Source organism: Opisthocomus hoazin, chromosome 1, assembly GCF_030867145.1.
Source record: "Opisthocomus hoazin isolate bOpiHoa1 chromosome 1, bOpiHoa1.hap1, whole genome shotgun sequence".
Lineage (NCBI taxonomy): Eukaryota > Metazoa > Chordata > Aves > Opisthocomiformes > Opisthocomidae > Opisthocomus > Opisthocomus hoazin.
Genome location: NC_134414.1, coordinates 155,504,991 through 155,528,768, shown reverse-complemented (window position 1 = coordinate 155,528,768; position 23,778 = coordinate 155,504,991). Strand labels below are relative to the sequence as shown.

The following is a 23,778-nucleotide window of genomic DNA, read 5'->3' as shown; positions in this document are numbered from 1 at the left end:
GTTCAAGTGTCTCAGTATGAACACCTGTAAATGATGCAGATATGAGCTGGGAAAGAAGCCACACTGCTGCTGTGTATTTATCCAACCTGGGCTCCCTGCTCAGCCTCTGTAAGCCTCCTAGTCAGTACATTTATCTGAATATTGTAAGGAACCTATCTCAGCTGGGAGATGGTAATTAACAAGCATGAGAGCAGAGCTTTTAAAACCATATTCAGCCTTGCATATCATCTCTCAACTGAGACCTGTATTTGTTTATAGGGGTACAATGGCAGGACCTTCTTCACATGCTGCTGTGAGAAAATATGGAAGTAAAAATAAGTGGCTGTTTATGGAAAGGTCTCCTCTCAGCTGCCATTCTCTGCCTCTGAGCTTTGAGTTTCCCAAAGGATTTACTGTCAGTGCTGCATCTGTTGTGCAGGCAAAAGGGCTGGCACACCACCAGCTCCAGGCTCTTTATGCCTGGGCAAGAAGGCACCACAGAACAGTTTACAGGACTCATGGTGGCAAATTAAGGCACAAGTAAGGCCAAGGCTGTACGTGCAGTTTAGCCCACTGCCATGCACAAAGCTCCTCTTCTCAGTGTTCTGTTACCAGCTTCTCACACTCCACCAGACTTCAGCTCTTGCAAGCATAAACAAACGATCAAATCACTCAAGCCAACAGGTGCTTGAACTGCAATGGAATGCACTTGCACTGCTACCTCACTGCAGCCCCAGCCAAAAATGTATGTTTAGACCAGTTTCTGAAAACCAGTCAGAGAGTCTCTTAGCAGCTGAAGCAATGGCTGAAAAGAAAACTGAGTTCAGTGCTAGCCATTACACCAGTCATGTAGAAAAGATGTATTTTCTATAAATAATGTCAGGAAATGCACGAACTATCATTTGCCTGAAAAAGCCAGTAGTACGAGGAGAGGGTTCATTTTAACATTCTTATTCTTGAAGATACAAATTTGCAGTCCTGTGACATGTACCTGTTTGAGGGGAATACCAGCTGAGCTTGCCTGTGAGAAAATTAAGATCCTGTTTTCCTTAATAGTATGTTCCTATACCAAATCACTGCATCTTATACCCAGCTCTCCTTTGAAATTTTTGATATGTGAGCCTTCATGTCATCTTCAATTTGTGATAGAACCATTTTCCAATGTGGATTTTAGAAAACTATTCTTTATTTTTCTACACTAGTGCTACCAAAATGGTAAATTCTAACTTTCAAGTTTGTTGCTAAATGTCACTGACTATTAGTGTCTAATAAACCCAAACCATAGCAGTGCAACTGCTGCCTACTCCTTGCAGTGGTAATATAACCTTTTACAGTCTTACAGGTTTCTGTGGTATTCCCTGTGACGGAGTTACTCATTTACCAGCGTGCCCAATCCATACAAACCGCTTTTCTATATTTCAATTGCAAATACCACCTTCTCTTATCAAGCTCCTCTTGTTGTCTCACATGTTCTTGTTCATACACACGAATATTTTCTATGCCAATTTCTTCACAGAATTCCTGGAAAACAGCATCTTCAGCCTTTGAATAGAGAGAAATGGAGCAAAAAAATGTTGATAGTATTTTGCAACTCATAGAAGTCAAACACTTAGACAATCACTTCATGCTACAGGCTGGATTTTCCAGGTACTTTACAAAACAGAAAACTGAACTAATGGGAAGTAATCTGTACTTGAAATTTTCAAATAACACTCTCAGTACAAACGCCAGACAAGGCGTACGATCTGCAAAAGGTAACTCTGATCTAAGCTCTTTTTGACAGCATCTGGTCAATCCAAAGGCAATAAAAGTCACAGTGTAACGAACTTCTCTGGTTTTGTCTGTGGTTCCCAGTCAACTGAAGAAGACAAAGCTGAATGGTATACAGGACACTAATCAGACACAACAGGTTTCTTGGTGTAGTTCAGGTTTTCATTTTAATCCTGTCAAGTGATCCATAAATAGTAATTACTATGTTCCATTTATAGCAAAGCCACAGCAAAAAACAGCTACAGAATCTCATTTCCTAATTATACAGAAGACACTAACAAAAGCTTCAGCCATAACCAGTCCTAAAATTTTAATGAAAAATTTAAGCAGGCAAATAGGTGTAATGTATATGGCAGGGACTGAACAAAGAAATAACAACAGCCTACAGTATTTGAAAGGAAACCCAACGGAGTGAACAAAATTTTAAGAGAATGTTACAAATCAAAACCTATTATTTATATTGATCTGGTATGCAGGCTTATTTAACCAGATATCAAATACTATGTCAAATCAAGTTCTACTATTCAAGTAACACTATTCTTCAGAAACTGATGAGCAGCCTCCACTTGTTTTTTGGTTTGTTTTTTTTTTTCAGAACAAGCACATGAAAAAAGTTCTCTGCACCTGGAATTCTTATGGCCTAAAACCAACAACTTTCTTGGTGTTTGCAGATGACACACATCTGCACTCCCTCATGCCTGTACCACAAGCAGGACAGAGAACATGCAGCAGTTCTGGCTGCTTCTTACATGCAGAACTCCAGTCATAGATTAATCCAAGAAAGACTGACGAGAATGGATCAGAGGCCAGGAATTAAATTACACATTTACTGTACACCTTGAGTAACTGCAGAGAGTGGTGAGGAATCTCTCTTTCTCTGAGAATCTACATTTACACAGGCATCTAGGTGCAGGTCTCTCTTGAATTTTCCATATAAGCACCACTTTTCCATAGTTTGTACCAGATTCCTTTGTTTGATAAGAGTAGGAAGTGCATTTCTGTTCACAGTTACCTTAGTAAAAAAGGTAAAGAAGGTGGAAGATTGCTGGATTAACTTTTAACTTTGTAAACTACTTTGTTGACAAGGGTTCTAAGTTGTCCAAGTTCTAAAAGTCAGCACAAACACAAAGAAGTTTCTGTAGTATAACAGCATAAGCTGTCGTTACTATGATAGAAGACATTACCTCATTAATTTTCTTCTGAAATTCTTCTATTTTTTCTTTTCTCTGTGCTACTCCTTCATTCAGCATATCATGCTGAGACTCAATATTTACCAGTTCACTTTCCAGTTTTGATTTTTCCTAGAGAAAAAGGAGATTGTAATTTTTCTTAATAGGGTAGTCAACTGTCTAGAAATTAAGATACAGTTCTGTTCCAGATTAGCTCTATTTTTCTGATTAAAAACATTAAATATTTTCTACTTAAATGCCACTTATTCACTATTATTGCCGACTTGCATGCAATTATTACATTTTTAATGAGTAGGAAAGCAAATTATGTAAGTATAATTTAAAATGCATTTTGACTTTGACTTCTGAAAGTTGTTAAAAGATAAACAAAGCTTACCAGAAATTCAAATCTAAAACCTAAAATAGAAAAAGCCTCATGTAAATTACTTTGTAGTCTTGTTTTTTGTATTTTATTAATTCCTCAGTCATAACTGCTGTATGTAAAACTTGAACTGAACTAGAAAAATTATGTAAGGAAGTAGCATTTACTTCACCAGTAATTACAGCTTTGGTAACAAAATACAATTATCAAACATGAAAATTATCAAGGCTTAGTATTATACCGTGTAGAGATTAACAAGATGTTTCTTTTTAACAAGATCTAATTCACTCTGGGAATATTTAAGTCGTGTCTGAGTTCCGTGACACTGAGTGCGCAACTGCTTCAAGTCAGTCTCCTTACGTTTGATCTTCATTAAGTCCTAGAAAAATATTACAGTGGGAGAAGAGAAAAAGCACTTTAAACAAAGGTGACTTGTTTGGAAATTACTGTTCAGATTCAAGCATTACACAAAGCTAGCCTCACTGACATAGACCCCACTCAAATTAAGTCCTAATAGCACGAGTCATATTCAGCAGTAATTCTGTAACAGATTTATTTCTCAAAAGAAAGCATATGCATGCAAATTCCTGAATTCCTACTCTACCTCTCCTCCAAAATAACTAGAGGCACGACAAATCGTTTTACACTGACAGGGTTTGGTCCGTGCAAATATTTTCATGTTGACAGAATGCATCATCTTTTTCACTGAAAGTCTTCAGGTAATTTGAACCACAGCTCTTTTTCCTTGAAGGAACTTGCATCAACATTGCTGTCCTGGTTTTCCACCTTTGTGATATATGAATCAACCCACCAGCTAAGGACAGAAAACCAGTTGGTTTTTATTAACTAGCAGAGGATAAACAGCTATTATGTCCTGTCTCCTTCAGTTTTGAAAAAGTTCTGAAAACCATATTTTTAGAAAATTATCTTCCCATAGCTGAATTAAATTAGATACAACTTTAACTCCTTTACGCCTTCGGCAGTTAAGCGCCTTTTAGGAGACCTACCTTTAACTCATTAACCAAGCTATCTCTTCTTTCTTCCATTTTATTCATTTCTTTATCATCCCAACATCTAGCTTTAAATCTTAAATCACTTGATCCTCCAGAAATCACTCCAGATTTCAAAAATAAAGTTCCATCAAGAGCCACTGTCTGGAAGAAAAAAAAAAGAATTAAAACCAAATAAATCTGACTACAAAGCAGCCAAAATATCCCATGAACTAGTGCACCAAGATATGGTAGTTAAACAAGCAGCAACCAAATTTTAGTTGGACTACAATTTTTTTTCCTGTTCCAAACCTGCTCACATGAGACGCATGAAGCCCCCCAAAACGTCTGTCATTTCTTGGCACTAGTCACATTTTGGTATTATTACAACTGATCAGAAATGAAATTGTTTAATTTCGTTGTATTTAGGAAATTAATATGAGACTTTTGTGTATACACTAGCAACTTTCCAGGTTATGTCTGGCTCAGCAGAGCAAACAAAGCAATATGATACTGGAGTGAAGGAAAACAGCTCATTTGTAAACAGAAAGTGTATGTTTTAGTAAATAACATCGGTGTTTTTGTGACTAAATTGGATTCCAAGTAAACGGTTTCACACTCATCTTCAAGTTGTCTTAATTAAGATTTTAAAAGGTTTATTAAGTGCATTAAAAGGGCTCTACAGCCTGTGACAGCAACAGATAAACGGATAAGAAAAAAGAACTGCAGGAAGAGACAGAAGAATCCAATCCTCAATACCATCTACATCTACAACTAAGAGATTGTAAAGAAGTATTGTCAGATATTGTAAAGAATTTTTGAAAGCATTTCTTCATAGAAAAGCTAGCAAGATAAAAGTTGTATTTTTATATCAGACAGTTTCAAGAACAGGATTATCCCTCCTTCCTCCTCCTCTATTTCATTAAGAGGACCATACCAAGAAATATATTTGGACACTAACTATCCTCTAATTTGCTTCCTTTCCCCAGGAAATCACTTAAACATCCTACCATACAGAGAAAAACATAATTATTTGAAGTATCTGGGGGTTTATTTATATGGGAACAGACTAGACAGCATAGTATCATTCTGTGTTTATCTACAATAATTCACAGAATGTTTATATGGCATCAAATACATAACTGCAACAAAAAACATATGCAACAAAATTCAGCTTCTTACTTTCAACCTCACTGGTCCATCAAATGCTATTTGTTTTGCTTCTTTAACTGTTTCACAGATCAAGCCATTCCCACTCACAAACTGAATCACTTTCTTCAGCGGAGCAAATGGAGTTTGTACAACGTCCACCATCATTTTAGCTCCTTTTATCTCTCTCAACCTTTCGTTGATTGGTTTAACCTGTAAAGCAAATAAGCAGTGTTTAGAATCCATGTAGTAACAGCAAACATCAGTTCTGAGTCTGACTGAGTAGTCTGGGGACAGGACATACAAATCAACAGAACGGGGGTCTCAGTTGCCACAAAACTAGAAACCGATATGGTTTTCATATTCTGCATATATTGTAGTCCTCAAATCTGTATAATCTATTTCACTGTGCATGAAATGCAAGTACCCTAATGCATGCAGCACAGGGAATAAACAAGATGAGTTAAAGATCTGCGTGCAGTTGCAGGGCGACAATCTTCCTGGTATCACAGAGATATGGTGGGATGGCTCCCACTACTGGAGTGTTTCACCAGAGGGACAGAGGCTTTTTAGGAAGGGCAGGCTGGGCAGATGAGGAGGTGGGGGTGCCCTGTTTGCGACAGAACAGCTGGAATGCACAGAGCACTGCCTGGGGAAGAACGATGAGCGAACTGAGAGCTCATGGGTAAGGACTGAAGAAAGAACAGGCAACAGAATATCGTGGTGGGTGTCTGCTACAGGCCTCCTGACCAGGAAGAACAAGCAGATGAGGCCTTCTACAGACAGCTAAAAGCAGCATCACACTCACAGGCCCGGGTACTCATGTGGAACTTGAGCCACCCCAGTGTCTGCTACAGGGACAACACAGCAGGGCATAAGTAATCTAGGCAGCTCCTGGGAAACATCGATGACAACTTCCTCACCCATGTGACAGAGAAGCCAATGAGGAGAGGTGCTCTGCTGGATGTCATTCTCATCAACAAGGAGGGTCTTGCTGGGGATGCGAAGGTCAAAGGCAGTCCTGGCTGCAGGGAGCATGAGATAGGACAGTTCAGGATTCTGAGAGGAGGGAGCAGGGCCAAAGGCAAGCTCACAAGCCTGGACTTCAGGAGAACAGACTTTGGCTTCTTCAAACATCTACTTGGTAGAGTCCCATGGGATAAGGCCCCAGACTGAAGAGGGGCCCAAGAATGCTGGTTAATGTTCAAGGATCACCTCTTTCAGCCTTAAGAGAGATCATCCCAATCATCAGCAAGTCAGGCAAAAATGCCAGGAGGCCTGCATAAACAAGGAGCTCCTGGCAAAGCTCAAACACAAAAAGGAAGCACAGACAAAGTGGAGGCAGGGACAGGTAACCTGGGAATGTAGAGGCACTGTCCAGGCATGCAAATACAGGGTTAGGAAAGCCAAAGCCCAACTGGAATTGAATCTGGCAAGGGATGTCAAACAAATGGCTTCTGTAAGCACACAGGCAACAAAAGGAAGATGAGTGAAAATGTGGGCCTGCTGCTGAAAGAGCCAGGGTACCTGGTGATACAGGATATGGAAGCGACTGACCTACTGATTTCCTTCTTCACCTCAGTCATTACTAGCAAGACTGACTTCCAGGAATCTCAGGTTCCAGAGACCACGTGGAGAATCTAGAGTAATGAAGACGTACCCTTGATGGAAGGGGCTCAGGTCAGGGAATGCTTAAACAAACTGGAGACACATAAATAGATGTGCCCGGACATGTGCAACCACCAGTGCTGAAAGAGCTGGCTGATGTCATTGCAAGGACACTCAATAATCTTTGAATGATCACAGCAATTGAGAGAGGTGCCAAACAACTGAAGAAAAACAAGTGTCACTCCCGTGTTCAAAAAGGGGCAAGCAAGCAGGCCCAAGGAACTACAGGACAGTCAGCCTCACATCCATCTTCCCACCTGGGAAGGTGAAGGAGCAACTAATTCTAGAAACCACTTCCAGGCACGTGAGCGACAAGAAAGTTTCGGAGGAGTAGTCAGCACGGACTCACCAAGGTAGTCATGCTTGACCAACCTGACAGCCTTCTACAATGAAATGACTGGCCTGGGAGATGAGGGCAGAGCAGTGGATAGTGTCTACCTAGACTTCAGTTAAGTCTTTCACACTACCTCCCATGAGATCCTCATAGAGAAGCTGATGAAATATGGGCTGGATGAACAGACAGTGAGGTGGACTGAAAACGGACTGACAGGCCCACAGGGTGGTGCTGGGTGGCACAAAGTCCAGCTGGAGGCCAGTAACTAGCCATGTCAATACTGGGACCAATCCTGTTTAAAGTCTGCATTAGTTATCTGGATGATGGGGCATGGTGTACCCTCAGCAAGACTGCTGATGACACAAAACTGGGAGGAATGGCTGATATGCCAGATGGTCATGCTGCCATCCAGAGGGACCTTGGCAGGCTGGAGAAATGGGCAGGCTGGAGAAATGGGCCGACAGGAATCTCATGAAGTTCACCTCATTAAGTGCTTTGCCTTAACACTTCAGCCTATTTTAGTTAAACTTAAATAAGCTCCTATCAAGATTTACAAGTGTATTAACTTGCTGATGACAGCAAAAAGAAAAATGCACTTACATCCAGGTAATCCAAAGCAAGAAAAGTTTCAGGTTCAGCTCGTTCTTGTTTTAGGAACCGAATACAATCTCTTGCTGTCTTTTCAGTGGCAACAACAATAGCAGTCACATAATTGCTGAATACCTTGGTAACAGCAAGCTGGTATTTTTTATGAATAGGATGACACAGGTCAAGCAGTCTTCCAAACTGAAGATAAAAATATAGAGAAATATTAATGTTACTTTAGATATCAAATAGTATTTCTGCATACAAGATACTGAAGCAGTAAGAAGAAAACGTGTTACATATCCACCTGCTGCACCCTCTTACAATGGCCATACATCAGAAAAAACAGGAAATTGTAGCAGTCATCAATGCAATTGCCAAAGCATGTCTTCAAAATCTGAAGGGATTTCACTTTTTCCCTGAGGTTACAGTTATATATCTCGATGTTTTACTCAGAATCTCTAGCATACACTTCTAGAAGTATGATAGAGTGACAACAGCAAAGTTAGCTAAGCATATTTTTTGGAGAGAAGTTAAAAATATCTAAGACATAATAACATCTTTGAATGACAATAAGCTCTTAGATAAGTAGAACTGTCTTACATAAATAAAAATTCAGCAAATGGCAGCAAGAGAGACACTATTCCAGTTTCAACCCCAAAATGAAATACCTGCTTACTTTAGTAGCATAAAAAGAATAAAAACTGCTTTTCTTGTACTACATAGTCCAAACAATCAAGCTTGCTTTGCCATATATTGAAATAACACCTCCATAGGTAAAACTAATTAGTTCTTTGCTGTACGCGCTCCCTACAGATCTTCTGTTCCATTTCTGTAATAACAGGTACAGTTGAGCTTTCCCTGAACGATTAAAGCTACTAATGCACATTCTGAACATTATAACCTGTGAATTCAAGCAAGAACAATTTTTCTGCTTGTTGATATATAGCTACTGGTCTCCTCTTGCATATCTACAGTTTTATCCTTATCAAATTTAAACAAATGAGAACAGGAAGACAACTGATAAGAGTTGTATGTGACAGCTCATCCACAGTATTACCTCATGAATCGTATAACAGATAATTTCCAGTAGATCAAATCACAGCCTACTATGATCTACTTTCCTACCCTTCTCCTGACAAATGTTTTCCTTTTTCTGAAAGACAGTAGAAGCCAGGATAATACCCAGCACCGCAAAGGTCTTTAATCAGTTTCCTGGTTTTCTCACACAGTGTCATCTACTTGGATGTTTCTATCTGCAGCTCAGACATGTGATGTTTCAGACATGTGAAACTATACAGAGGATCTATATCCTTTCAGACACAGGCGTTTAAGTCCAGATGGAATGTCAGATTTCTGTGAAAACAAGTACTGACAGCCCAACTGAACCTGTAACAACAGCAATCTTGCCAATTAAAACTGCCAGTGTAGGAATGCCTTCTTGAAAATGAAGTCGTAAAAACTGTAATCAGCTGCAAAATTCACTTTGTTCATCAGACAAATCCATGAAAATGCACACATCACTCATACAGCAGGAATCACACTGCTGCATGGCTATTCCAGTACCTAGAATGTTCACCAACCATTACAAGAACGTTTTAACAGAAGAACAGAAGCTTTAGGAATGGATGTAAGACCTAAACATTTAGAAGCAGTATACCATGTTTTGCTTACGCAATCCAGAAGACCGACACCAAGATTTCCTCCAGTTCTGCCTGAGTACTTGGTGGACTACCAGAAGATGAAATGTGTCATGACTGTTCCATCCTGAGACTTTAATTTGGATTGTGTTCAGTAGTCTGGAATTAGTACACCAGAGCATTAAGGAGCAGCTCAGAAGCAACTCTGTTGCTTCAGATGCTGGTGTTGGGAAAACTATTGCAGGAACAGTGGTAACTGAAGCAGATATCGTTAAAGAAATTCTGTAATCGGATAGTTTATGTGACCCATTCGACTTGCCTAGCTTTCATTTGTTAGAAACCATCTGTAAGTATTCTTAAGTTTGCAGCTCCTAAAGCTAAACAACAAAGAACATGCTGAACACCAGCTCACCCCTAAACCAGCATGGTATCACCAGTGTGACCCAGTTCTTTTCAAATAGGGATACAATGCAAAGAGCAAAAAGAGATACACTAATCATCTTTTTGATTTTTTGGAACACCTTGTTAACATGGATGAAGAAATTCTGAAGGACAACGGAAATGCAAATGTCTTGATCGTTTGAGGAAACAACAGGATCAGACACTTGCCAGATTCTGAGGAGGTTTTGCGAAAGATCAAGAAGCAAAGAACAACTGAAAACATATACGTTCTTATGGCAGCACTAGGAAGCAGAGATATATCACCTTCTGAACATTAAAAATAATAAAATAAGATTCCCACCTTGTACATCTCAACTGACTATGTATATCAAAAAGGATAGATTATACTGAGACATACCCTGAAACCAACAATTCAACTGATTAGACTTATTTAAAAGTTCTTATTTGGAATGGCTCCCAATGTTGGAGCAAATATTTTCAAGTATGAATAAAAAGGTGTAAATATGCCTCCTAAAACAATCAATGTCTGCTGACAATTCAGAACCAATACACAAAACACTTAAATTACTCTTCAGTAATGCCATGAAGTAAGACACAGTAACTGATTAGCAAAGACAGACCAGTTGGTAACATAAAAATCTCATGCACCTCAGCAAAATTATCCTTTGGAAAGAGTATTCTTTCTGGAATAAATGGTCTCACAGCTAAACTGCCCATTCATTTGTTCAAAACAAGTTAAGTAAAAAATATGCTTGAGGACAGAACAAAACCAAAAAATAAATAAATCAAACATCACAAAAATCACACAAGAGATCAAAATTATTCTTTGATGCAAGCAGTAATCTATCTGTTTCTGGAAACTGAAAAATAATGGCCGTATCTGCTGCTATTCTTTCAATAATACTATTTCAAAGCACACTCCAGCAAGCATAAAGTTTAAGTAATATTCAAGACAATCCAATTTACTCTAGCTGCCTACTCAGTGTAAGGCAGAACTCTTAAATTTTAACTCTGAAATAAGGCCTTTAAATGACACCATTCAATTACCACAGAATCTGGATATAGTCTTTTGAGACTTTCCAGGATCTCTGCTCTCATTCGCTGACGCCTTCCTTCATGGTAATCAATTCTGGCATTCTGCAGTTCACCAACTATTTTGTTCAATTCTTCATTCACTTCAGCCATTCGTATTGTTGAATTCTCGATTTCCTTTGTTAGCACTTCCTCTTGCTGTTTCTTCTCTGCTAATGATTCACTTTGAATGTAAGGAAAAACGGGAAAGCAATTTACTATTTCATTTATACAAGCTCTTAGCTTATAAAATTGAAGACATTCTATGCTCACAGACTATGAAAATCTTTAAAGATTTTAAGTATCTAAGAGACGCTACTTCTTACATAATATGCATTCTACAGTATAAGCTATTTTTAAGGTTTCAAAACTAAGTTCAAGTGAGAGTTCTTGCCTGTGTAACATGCAACCATACTGGTTTATCCTCCATCAAGAAAAGGTCTGATATTGTAAAACTAAGAAGGACTGAGAATTCTTGTGCAAAATTATGACTCACTTTACACACTTCTGAAGGTTACTGAGGCTTTACCACACTCTACTATAACTATTTAAAGTAATTCTGCATCACACCAGTCACAATGGGTCTGCTGCTCCCTGTCCACGGCTGAACTTTGTTCAGTACACAGACGGCATGAAGCCAAAGCACACGTTACAGATACACAGGAAAAGAGAGGCTGGGAAAAAAATCTCTGCACATTATCTACTGTGACCTCCTGCACTAAACACAGGCTAATGTCAAAGTTAATTCAGGCTGCTCAGTGAAGGGCTTACATACCTTATTTCACAAAGTAAAAATCAGGTAGAAGAAAGGACCCAGGAAGCAAGAACTGAGCTGTGCTCCTAATACCCAACGTAAGTACTAACTGCTTCCTCGAGCAGCACAACTACAGAACTGCCCTGTTCTCGCCCTCAGAATTTGTACACTAATAGACCCATACCCTACCTGTAGTGACATAATTTTCACACCTACAAGGAATAAGAAGCAATTATAAATCAGTTTCAAACAACATATGGGTGAGTCACCATACTTCCTACTTTATTCTGACAACTAAAGTAACTTAACTACTAATTAGAATGAGTGAGGATTCTAATTCTTACTAAAATTTGAAAGAATAGAAAATAGAATTAGAAACCTGCTACATTAATTGAAAATACGTAATATGCAAGAAATCCAATTAGCTTTTAATTTTTCAAACATACGTGCATATCCTGACATATTCTTCCAACTTCTCTATGCGTTTTTTATGCTCTTCTATCTGTTCCACAGTCTGTTTTATGTTTGCCTATGCAGTCACAAACAGAATGTGTTAATAACAAGCCAGAGGAAAACAAGAGTTTTATAGCACAACATAAAGCTCTTAATTAGAACAAATACAGATGTTTTCTTCCTTGTTGGTTTTTCATGCTTAAGTAATAGCATCTCTTTTTCAATAGTAGATGCCAAATTGCACCATGAATAATAAATTAAAATTATTTATCAAGGCCATTACTGGATTTTTCACATTTGGCTACATTTCAGAGAAAGCCTCTTCAGCACAAAGAATCACACCACCATGAAAGAAAACAACTTTAAACATAGTGTTAGTAAATTACAGGTGCTAAAACTAAATAGGTGCTTTTCTTGGCCCGAGATTAATAGAAGCTTTTTCCTAAGAAGCACCCACGAAGAAGTTGACATAGAGGTTCCAAACTGACACAAAAGCATTGTACTAAAAAACAAACCAACTGCAAAACAAGTATTTTCAATTACTCAACTTGAATAAGAATACATTAACTAAAGCAAATAAAAGGAATAAAAAAGTTGTTACCTACGTATTTTATTAAGCCTTAATTTAACTTCCAAAATCCTTGTGACCTTTTGAATAGGTCTACGTATGCAGAGTCCACAACCTCTTTGTGCACCCGCTTCAGTGTTTGACTATTCTTGAGATTAGTTTACCCAACAGCTGTTAGGTATTTCCCATGTTTGAAGTTGTGCCTCTTGTCTCCCATTCTATCACCGGGCACCTCTATAAAGAGTGTAGCTCTGCCTTACTCATACCCCCCACCAGGTAACTGCAGACAGCAATAAGGTCTCCCCTTCACCTCTCCTTCTCCAGGCTGAACAGATCCAGCTGTCGCAGCCCCTCGTCCTCAGCCAGGTGCTCCAGCCCCAGCCAGCTTGGTGGCTCTCTGCTGGACTCACTCCAGCATGCTAGTATCTTCCTTGTACTGGGGAGCCCAGAACTGGACAGAATATGATAGATGTAGTCACATACATGCCGAATTGTGAGGAGCAATCGCCAAAGGTCAGTAGTACAGGTAAGTAATGCCAAATCTGAATGGTCAGACACGCATTTTATGAACTCTGAAGTATCCCTTCTTTCCTCCTCAACAGTACAATGGGACTTGCAGAGTTTGAGAAGCACAGGCAATAAAATTTATTTAATTTCTAGATACTAACCAGGTTTTCCTGGTAACTACTACTTCAAAAAGAAAACATAGTATTATATTAAGAGCAAAGTGATGTACAAGTGTTAACTTTGATATCACGGCAAGGATGACTTCACATCCTCATAGACACACAGTAAAATACTGACTTTCCATACAAGAAAGTTTATATGTAGAAGAATAAGGTGGTAGAGTCTCATCTGATAGATTTTTAAGTTTTCTGAACCTAAGGAGTCTCCTCCAAACCTTGACTCTGTAACTAAATGGTGAAGAAATGCATACTGCCTCTGTAACTTCTTACTAAGTGACAAAACTGCAAGGCTAATCTGAAAAAAAAGAAAGCAAAAAACCTGAAGCACCTAATAGGACAAGGTTTCCAGCACAAGAGAGGTCATCAGCCGAGCTTCTGTCCTTTTTGCTTCCATCAGAAGCATCATGCCAAGTTGAACAATGAGCTGGGAAATAATTTTTCTAACAGAGAACATCAGGCATCATGACCAAGCCATAGTGAAAAACATACACATTTTATTGCTACTATGTTTGGATCTGCAATGATAAAATATATGAGAAACAAAATGACAGCAATGATCTGTATTCGCACCAGACCTCTGAAGTGCCATAGAAGAGCAGACACCAGGGAGATTTTTTTAACTACAACACACTCATGCACACAGCTGACCTTAAAAGTATCTCAGCAAAAAGCTACTTGTGATCCAAATAAATCTCTAAAGGGCATGACATCTCAGAAAGAAAAACTACATCTACAAAATCAGGAACTGATTACAGTTAAGCATGTTCTGAGTAAGTGTAAAATATTAGAGCCCAAGCTTTTAAAATCAAATGCTCAGTGTGGACCCACGCAACCGTTCTCTGAACAAATTTAGAAGCCATTTTACTAAATCTGTTGCTACACTGTAAGTGTTAGTTCAGTTTTCGTGTATCTACTTTGGTGAGGATTTATGTCACAGCATTTAACACATTTATATAGACATTTATACCAGAGGGAGGGTTTGAGAAACATTTGTCTCCTTAAAACATAATTCTAGCTTGATACAAATACCTCAACTTCTTTCTTCCTTCTCCGATTAAGTTTCAGCCTTTCTTGATCTGCTTTGTCCTCCCAACGAAGTTTTTCCAGTTGCTGGGTTAGTGTAGCTACTTTCTTTCTTGCTATTTCCTTTAGCTCTTTATAGCGCTCCAACTGGACAAATAACAAAAAAATTCACTCCATTGAAAGTGAGAAGACTCATGTTGTTGCAGCCTCAATTAATAATTGCCTACTTTAATTAAGATTATGAAAACCACCCAATTATTAGTGAAACAACGGTTTCTGTCATGATGTGGTGATTTTTGGACTTCACTACTAAACAGTGCATTTTGGCCTCCCAATTCACCTGACTTTCTTCCAGCTCGATATGTGCTGCTCTCTGCAATTTCTCCTCAGCTTTCTTCTCAGCTGCTCTCCATGCCTTCTCAATATCATTCAATTCTATCTCTAGTTCTTTTATGTTCTGCTTTTCCTTATCACAGAATTTCTCCTTGTCCCTTAGAGATTTTTTAGACATTTCTACTTTCTTGATTTGGTAGGAAGTGTTTTCCTTTGCTTTTATATAAAGGGATCTCTGCTGAACCAGTGATGCTTCCAGAGTCCTAAAAAAACCACCAAAACAAAAACCAAACCCCAATCAAACAAATAAACACAACAACCACAAAACACATCCGAAACAAAAAACCCGTATCCAAAAAGTAAAAAGAAGAACAACCCCTTCCAAGCACACATGTAAATAAATCATCAGTTGTGAACTGCAGGGTTATATATCCACGGGTGATATTTTTTTGTTTTAATATCCACTGAAAAAAGAAATTTAAGAAGTGAAGAATAACCTTAAAAAAATTTAACAGCAAACAAATATTTATGTAATTAAATTATTGACAACCTGTGCATGGTGGTGGAGGTGAAATCAATTTCTAGATGCTGCTCTAGTGAACTGGTACAAACTGCCTTCCATAGCATCAGGATATCACCCAAGTGTTGTAACAGGAAACGCACACCCGCCAAGCAATTCCCAGCACAGACTACGCTTTAACTCAGCTATCAGAGAATCTGATTGGAAAACCTACTTCATTTCTCTTTCCATGTGCTGTTGGTCTCTGTTTAGTACACCAAGCGATTTTTTCTTGTCTCTAAATGCATCTTCTGCTCTAGAAAGAGCCTCTTTCTTGGTACTAGCCTCCATATTCTTTTCTTCCAAACTTTTTTTCACAAAGTCAATGTTTTTTTCATTGTGATAAAGCCGGAAAAGCTGCAACTGTATCCTTTCTTCATCCAGTTCCTTGATAAGCATCTGGTAATGCTCTGCCTACCAACATTGAAATTTTGTTTATGGTTTATAAAAAGGATTTTTAATCATTAGCAGTCTAATTTCCAGTCCAAAGTGATGTAAGATGACGTACCAGGACCTGTAATTCCAGCAATGTGCACTAACTATAAAGCTCAAACATGTAAGTCAACACTTAATTATATTGGCAAACCCACACTTTCATTTATGTAATTATATGTATTCCTTCATTATTATAGAGGAATAATTACACATTATACATTATTATATGTATACCTCTTAAATTATACTAGTTACGATACAGTATATGGTACTGAAAAAAACTAGGTAAAACACAAGTTTTTTTAATTTTTTTCCAAAAAACCCAACTGTATTTAAGTTCATAACAGATGCAAAATCAGAGATCTTAACATGCAAAAAAGGATTAACTTTGAGTTACCTCCTCTTTCTCTATCCTTGCTTGTTTGCGTTCTGCTGCAACACTCTTTTTCTTGTTATAATTAAACTGTGCATCCTCTTCTGCTTGCTGCATTTTTTTCTTTTTTCGTTCATAATCTTCAGCATACTCCCATGAATTACTGATTTGTTCAAAAAGTTGAGTTCTCTCCTTGGGCTTCTTCATTGCAATTGATTCTACTGTTCCCTAAAACAAAATTGAAAAAAAAAAAAAGGCAGCAGTGTAGATCATTATGGTGTCTAGTGAATTTCTTTAAGAGCATACAGTACAGGTTTATCTCCAGATATATTTATGGTTAACAGAATTGGATGGAAATACTTTTAGATTAAAACCCAAGAAAAAGTTTAGAACCGAAAGGAGTATCACCTAGCCACCTTACCTAATTAAAAGGTACCACTAAAAGTTTTAGAATGTTAGATACGGTCTATGAAAAACACCTTCAAACTAAATCAACCTAGAAAAAAAATCAGTGAGCTGTATCACAATGACAAAATTAAATCTTCCTAGGCTCTTTAAAGGAACTGAAACTCCTTTTCAATGAAAAGTAAACTAACACCCCCGTCCCAGTATTTCAAAAGCAAACCAGCTGAAACCAAGGCACCAGAAGACTACCTAACTCCCAAAGTTAATGGGCACACAGCTTTTCTCCATGAATTAGCTGCTCAAATCTTCACTCATCTGAAGGAATTTCTATTTTCAGTAAAGTGTAGGAAATCAGTTTTATGATTTTTATTCCATTTGTACAGTGGGCAAATGCCCTCATCATAGAAACTATTATCACAATAAGAATCCATATATAGAGCTTCTATAAAAGAGAAAAAAATAGTTCTTCCCTGGGAATTTTCCTCTGCAACTGCAAGGAAGGCAGTCCTGTGAAATATATTCATCATACATATATGGCATTTCTGACCTATATTGTTAAATACTTGCAAACTAAAAACCCACTGAAAGATTGAAAATCCTGCTCTTAACAAAAAAATTCTATAAATTTTCATGCATCTGGACTGGAGTGTTTTAAGATGAAATTATCTTTTCCTAACACTCCTAGAATTTAATACACTAAACATAAGTAGAGACCCACATTTTCTTACATAATTACTCATTTTCTTCCAGATTAGCTTCTTCCTTACTAGTGCACTCCTGTAACACACAAACCCCTTTATTTCCATTTTGCAGTTTTGTAATTCTTGGCCAAGGTCAGGAAAAAAATGTTTTGGCTTGAAATTAGCTAAGTGTGTCCTCTTTTCTGTCAAATAGGTAACTGTGTACTCCTATGAAATAATCTCAAAAAGCTTTTATTTTCTTTATGAAGTACCTTAAACGCTCACCTGAAAAATAAGACAATTCCTAGCTTTGACAAGTATGTCTATTTTTTCAAGCTCAGATATGTAAGTAGATCGGCTGACAGATTTATCATTGATAAAGAATTCAGTACAACTACCTAAAAGAAAAAAAGAAAAAAATAATTACTATAAAACGGCTACAACACAAAATCCACAGGAAATGAACTAAACTAGTGGAGCAATTTCCTGAAAGAAGAAAATAGATTTCAATTACTCCCTTAGTCATTTCAATAATTTCATTTTTCTGTATGAAAATTCTATTTGCATACTTCCAAAAGGTACTGACAGATGCTTAAGTGCTCGTGCCTGCAGCAAGGTGCCAGACTCCATTTTCTGGAGCCTACGCCATTCTACATATTCCAGGTGAGTATCTACAGATCGAAGTACGGAGCAAAGAACATATATTAAGCACTTGTTTAACTTTGCCCCAGTATGTTTTTTCAATTGTAACACTTGACTATCAAAATGCTACTGAAAGACTATCAGAAGTATTGTAATACTCATGGGCTTAATCCACCCAAACACGAAAGAATATTAGGCATCTGAAATTCAAAGTTCAATATTCTTAGTCTCCATTTTTTAATACATCAGACAACAGAAAGTACATGCAACAGATTCTACTACCTACCACGGATAACTCTTGAAAATGTTTTTTCTTCCCCATCTTCTTCACAATATACCATCTTCACACTAGCTGTAGAAGAAACTGGTTTTCCAACGTGTGCTCCGTGAATAAGTTCTCGAACACTTTTAACTCGCAAATTAGATGTCTTTTCACACATCGCAAAACTAACAGCATCCATTATGTTAGATTTTCCTTAAAATAAAAATAAATTAAAAATTGCTTCGACAGGGCAGAAATGAATGGAGGCACTTGATTAATAATTAATTTAAAAACATATACATAAATGCAAAAGTCTTTATGAATCCTATTTCGAATTCCGTATTTCATTGAGGAAAAAACAGTGCACATTATGTTTCTAAGATGTAACACACTGGCAGCAGAGAAGATTATTACTGTCTGTAATAAAAATCATCACAAAACTGATTTGTTATTTGTTCAGCCTTGTTGAACACATTTTTCTTACCCATGCATCTCTAGAGGTCATTACTTTGAGTTAGCAACACCATAATCCTTACTTGGCGGTTTCCTTTATATAATGCAGTCAGGGAGGTTTACTACATAAGCACTCTGTCGCATAACTAGAACTTTTCCACCAGAACTCCAGTGTTCTAAAGAACACAAGTACTTTCCTAGATCCATTTACCACAGCAACAAAGTTCTCTGATAATATTCCTTGGACAAAATTTCTCTTAATTCAATCTTCTTTGTGTTTTTGCCATTTAGTCTTAAGCATTTCTGCTTACAGCTTAATTATTTTCTGCCTTTGACCTTGCTCCTTAGGCAATATTTTGACTTATTCTTCAGCATATCATAAAAGGAAGAATATTAGGGGAGCACAGATAAATAAAAAACTCAATTCAGAGATTACACAACATTTACAGTTTTTCTCCCTGGACTCATCTATAAAACATATTCAGATTTCACTGCTAGAGTACCTGGAAAAAGTATCCATAATTTTGAGACTTTCCAATACAGAACAGTGGGGACAGGATAATAAAGAATATACTAATAACGCTAAGTAACAGTTATTTACATTCATAGATCTCACCTCAATTAGATAAGTGAAGGAACAACAGGATCTAGAAAGCTAAATCATAAACTACATCTTTAACAGAGTGGGGAAACTAAGACTAAATGCTAAGCCCATTCTTGCAATTCTTTGTTAGGACAAGCCTCACCTCCTGTTGTATCATCCGCTGGCAAACAGAAGAAAACAACCCATTTGTTGACTGGAGCTTTCAGAAGAAGTGAATAAAACTTTAGAAAGTTCCAGCACCCACAGGATAATAATGTGGAGTCACATCTACAGACCTAGGCTCTTGTGGGCTAAACGATATAGCAGCTACTACCCTGCAAAGCTCACAATCTCTCTCCCAGAGGCATTCACTCATCAGGCAAAAAACAAGGACTTGAACCAAGAGGCAGCTTTCCATCGCTACAGTTTACAACCCAGAGTAAAGAAAAAACACCTCTCTCTGTGACCTCAGTGAGCTGAACTACGAACTGGAGCGGCAAAGGCAGCTTCTACAATAGCTGGAAAGAGAAGACCACTGGAAAGGGAAATTCCTCCAACCATCCCACCTCAGTCCTCTGTCAGAAAAATCTATACATTCAGTTAAAGAAGCAATGGCACACCACGAGTCGCCAAAACTCTGCTTGTGCCACCCCCCGAGGTGCATGTGAGGAGATTTTCAGCAGGCCCGTAAGTCTCTGCTCCCCAGTAGGGAGCATCCTCACCATGCTGGGCCCATTCTCGGGCCTGCCCCTGCACTGCTGCCGTCTCCTCCCCACCAGGCCTGTGGCATTCTCAGAGCAGGCCTGGCAAAGACCCCAGACCCGAAACCCCCATCCTGGCAGGGAGAAGCAGGCCCGCCCGCCCCGCTACCTGATCCGTTGGGCCCCACGATGCAGTTGAACCTCATGAAGGGGCCGATCACCTGCTCCCCGCGCCACGACTTGAAGTCCTTCACCACCAGCAGCTTCAGGTAACCCATCCCCGCGGCAGCGAGGGGGCCGAGGCCGGCAGGTCGCGACCTGCCCGCCCGCCCCGGCTTCAATACGCGTGGGGTTTACCGGTTTGTCCTCCGGGGGAGGGACCCCCCCCCCCCCTCGCCTGCGCCCGGCCCCCCGCCGCCGCCCCGCGCCTCAACCCCCGCCCGCCCTCGGCTCGCGGCCACGTGGCGCGAAGGCGCGCGGACGGGGCGGGGCTCCCGTTGCCGCAGCGCCCCCGCGTGGCGGTGCCCCGGCCGCGCGGGTCCGGGGAGGGGGGGGCGAGGTGGAAACGGGCTGATGCGGCTTGTGGAGGGCTGAGGCCTGGAGAAAGTGGGTGGTGAAAAGGTGTTGGTGGTCTCCAGGCATCCTAGAGGTCGAGGGAGGTTCTGCTTCCCCTCTGCTCTGCCCTAGTGAGGCCCCACCTGGAGCACTGTGTCCAGTTCTGGGCTCCCCAGTTCAAGGAAGATGAGGAGCTACTGGAGAGAGTCCAGCGGAGGGCTACAAGGATGGTGAGGGGACTGGAGCATCTCTCCTACGAGGAGAGGCTGAGGGAGCTGGGCTTGTTCAGCCTGGAGAAGAGAAGGCTGAGAGGGGACCTTAGAAACGCCTCTAAATATCTCAAGGGGGGCACTTGTGTCTCGCTGCTGTAGGGTTCAAGGGCAAGATTTAATTTTTCCTTAGCAGGGCGGAAAGATCGAGCCCTGTGTCTGAGTGTCTGTGTGGGAGTTAACTTAGCGTAGAATGCTTTACTTCACAGAATCCCAGCATGGTGGGGGTTGGCAGGGACCTCTGTGGGTCCCCCAGCCCAACCCCCTGCCCAAGCAGGGTCACCCAGAGCAGGGGGCACAGCACCGCGTCCAGGCGGGGCTGGAATATCTCCAGAGAAGGAGACTCCACAGCCTCCCTGGGCAGCCTGGGCCAGGGCTCCGTCACCCTCAGAGGGAAGAAGTTCTTCCTCGGGTTCAGCTGGAACTTCCTGTGCCTCAGTTTGTGCCCATTGCCCCTTGTCCTGTCACTGGGCACCACTGGAAAGAGTCTGGCCCCATCCTCCTGACCCCCACCCTGCAGATATTTGTAGGCATTTCGAAGGTCCCCTCTCAGCCTTCTCTTCTCCAGGCTGAACAAGCCCAGCTCCTTCAGCCTCTCCTCGTAGGGGAGATGTTCCAGTCCCCTCATCCTCGCAGCCCTCCGCTGGACTCTCTCCAGTAGCTCCTCATCTTTCTTGAACTGGGGAGCCCAGAACTGGACACAGCACTGCAGATGAGGCCTCACCAGGGCAGTGTAGAGGGGAAGGAGAACCTCCCTCGACCTGCTGGCCACACTCTTCTTGATGTACCCCAGGATCCCACTGGCCTTCTTGGCACCCAGGGCACGCTGCTGGCTCATGATCACCCTGTCGTCCCCCAGCACTCCCAGTCCCTCTCCGCAGAGCTGCTCTCCAGCAGGTCCGCCCCAGCCTGTACTGGTGCCTGGGGTTGTTCCTCCCCAGGTGCAGGACGCTGCCCTTGCCCTTGTTGAACCTCATCAGGTTCCTCTCTGCCCAACTCTCCAGCCTGTCCAGGTCTCGCTGAATGGCAGCACAGCCTGATGGTGTATCTACCACACCTCCCAGTTTGGTGCTACCAGCAAACTTGCTGAGGGTACGCTCTAACTCTTCATCCAGAGTAACTTCGAGTTACTTCGCGGTAAGCCAGAGACTCGCACAGTTAGCTCATGCCATGTGGCATAAACAACGAAGTGTTTTTCACCTCTCTGCTCTGCCGATACTTCCCTCATTTGCTCGAGTCTCGCTGCAAGCTCGAATCAGTGCTGCGAGAGGTTTATTGCTGAAGGGGGTCCTGTAACTGGTCCAATTACCAATCTTGCTTTTGTCCTTGGTGTGAGAGAAGACTTCTACCAGCTTAAACTGTCCGTTATTCCTGCTGAAATCATTCATACATAAATAGTAATCATTTTAATTTGTAAAGCCAGGCAACAGAAATGAAGGCTACCCGGAGTCCTGTCTAGAACATATATTTTTCGCTTCTTTTGATGAGATCGTGATTTCTTAGCAGAATCTTACTGTGGCAGAGAGGTTCCTCACTAAGGATAACAGCACTTGGGAATGCCCAGTTTAGCAGGACAGTGACAGACACGCTGCCTGTGTTCTTGAAATCAGAAAGAGTCATCTTGCTTTATACAGCACAGAACTTTAATCCCTTCCAAGGCACTTTGTAGATAACGCTAAGAAAATGAGCGGATATGATTACAGAAGATCTCTAACTTAATGACTTCATATTTATAGACTTGTTAACAATCTTATAGAACTCGTGCCCAGTGACAGAACAAGAAGCAATCAGCACAAGCTAAAACACAGGAGGTTCTGTCCAAACATGAAGAAATATTTTTTTACTGTGAGGGTGATAAAGCACTGGAGCAGGTTACCCAGAGAAGTTGTGGAATCTAGCCAGCCCTGTTCTTGAGAGGTTTGCTTTGTTTTGCAGTCATTTTGAGTCTGTAGGTCCAAAGCAGTTTCTTAGTTTTAAAATTCCTCATGGGTTTGCTCATTTTTTGCGTCTTATGTTCTTCCTGCCCAGCCTGGGAGGTCTTCTTACTCCCTCCACCTTGAGTTCTGAAGAACATACATCTTCCATTTGCTCTTCCTTTACCTTTGCTATTACTTCATTCTTGTCAAAATAATTTTCTCTCTTTCTCAGGCAAAACCTCTAGATTCCTCTGCTGCTTTCCCCTTCAGCAAATAATTTTGGAATGTTGTTGTGGGAATTTTAAATTAAGTAGTGGTGTGTAAACGGAGACATTTTTTGACATGGTTTTTCTGACTTTTTAATTTGTTTTGTTTAACTTCATGTTATTGCCTGCATTTCTTTTAACTGTTCTTGAGGAAAACATATTTTATCTTTTGCTGCCTGTGCTGGGACTGAGGGAATTGTATGTTTACTCACTGAAAATGGAACTGATATCAGAGCACAAGCCTCCTTCTATAGAACTGTTCACCAGCCTCTTCAGTTTTGCTTAAATTATGTGATATCAAGCAGTGTATACGATTTTCCCTAACTGTTTCTGACTGCTGTCACTTCACTTTAAGAGTGCTGAATTATGGGGTTCAAACAGCTGAGTGAAAAGTAGTGAAGAGGGATGGTCATGTATCATACATAGTACTTGGGCCTTCCATAAGAATATGGTCCACATCAAGATTTCTGAAGACCATCTGTAAGCCAACAATGGGCAGCTGATCTCTTCGATTTCCAGAATTCTGAAGTTCTGTTGATATCCTTTGTGAAAAAAACACCTTAATATTAGTTTCATCTCAGCAAAGTCTGTCCCCTATGACAAGGCAAAACACTGTAGGGATGTGCATATGAAAAATTATGCCCAAGACTGGGATTTCAAAGATACAAACAATACCAGCTGAAATCTAGGGGGAGAAAACAATCTGCTCTGGAGAAGTTGTGAT

At 40.2% G+C, this 23,778-nt stretch overlaps 1 protein-coding gene across 1 annotated transcript in view; it reads right to left on the bottom strand.

The window, feature by feature from the left end:
* The window catches only part of SMC1B (structural maintenance of chromosomes 1B), a 33,764-nt gene extending 13,438 nt beyond the window's left edge, over positions 1-20,326 (bottom strand). Inside the window, exons 1-15 of the mRNA XM_075413635.1 lie at positions 20,218-20,326; positions 18,336-18,524; positions 17,693-17,805; positions 16,347-16,550; positions 15,690-15,928; positions 14,963-15,218; positions 14,629-14,769; positions 12,339-12,421; positions 11,115-11,322; positions 8,041-8,226; positions 5,472-5,651; positions 4,308-4,454; positions 3,542-3,679; positions 2,934-3,050; positions 1,415-1,521 (exon numbers count right to left, since the gene is read on the bottom strand). Of these exons, the coding sequence (XP_075269750.1) occupies positions 1,415-1,521; positions 2,934-3,050; positions 3,542-3,679; positions 4,308-4,454; positions 5,472-5,651; positions 8,041-8,226; positions 11,115-11,322; positions 12,339-12,421; positions 14,629-14,769; positions 14,963-15,218; positions 15,690-15,928; positions 16,347-16,550; positions 17,693-17,805; positions 18,336-18,524; positions 20,218-20,326 (2,417 nt within the window). The remainder of the gene's footprint in view (positions 1-1,414; positions 1,522-2,933; positions 3,051-3,541; positions 3,680-4,307; positions 4,455-5,471; positions 5,652-8,040; positions 8,227-11,114; positions 11,323-12,338; positions 12,422-14,628; positions 14,770-14,962; positions 15,219-15,689; positions 15,929-16,346; positions 16,551-17,692; positions 17,806-18,335; positions 18,525-20,217) is intronic.
* Positions 20,327-23,778: the final 3,452 nt, after the last annotated feature.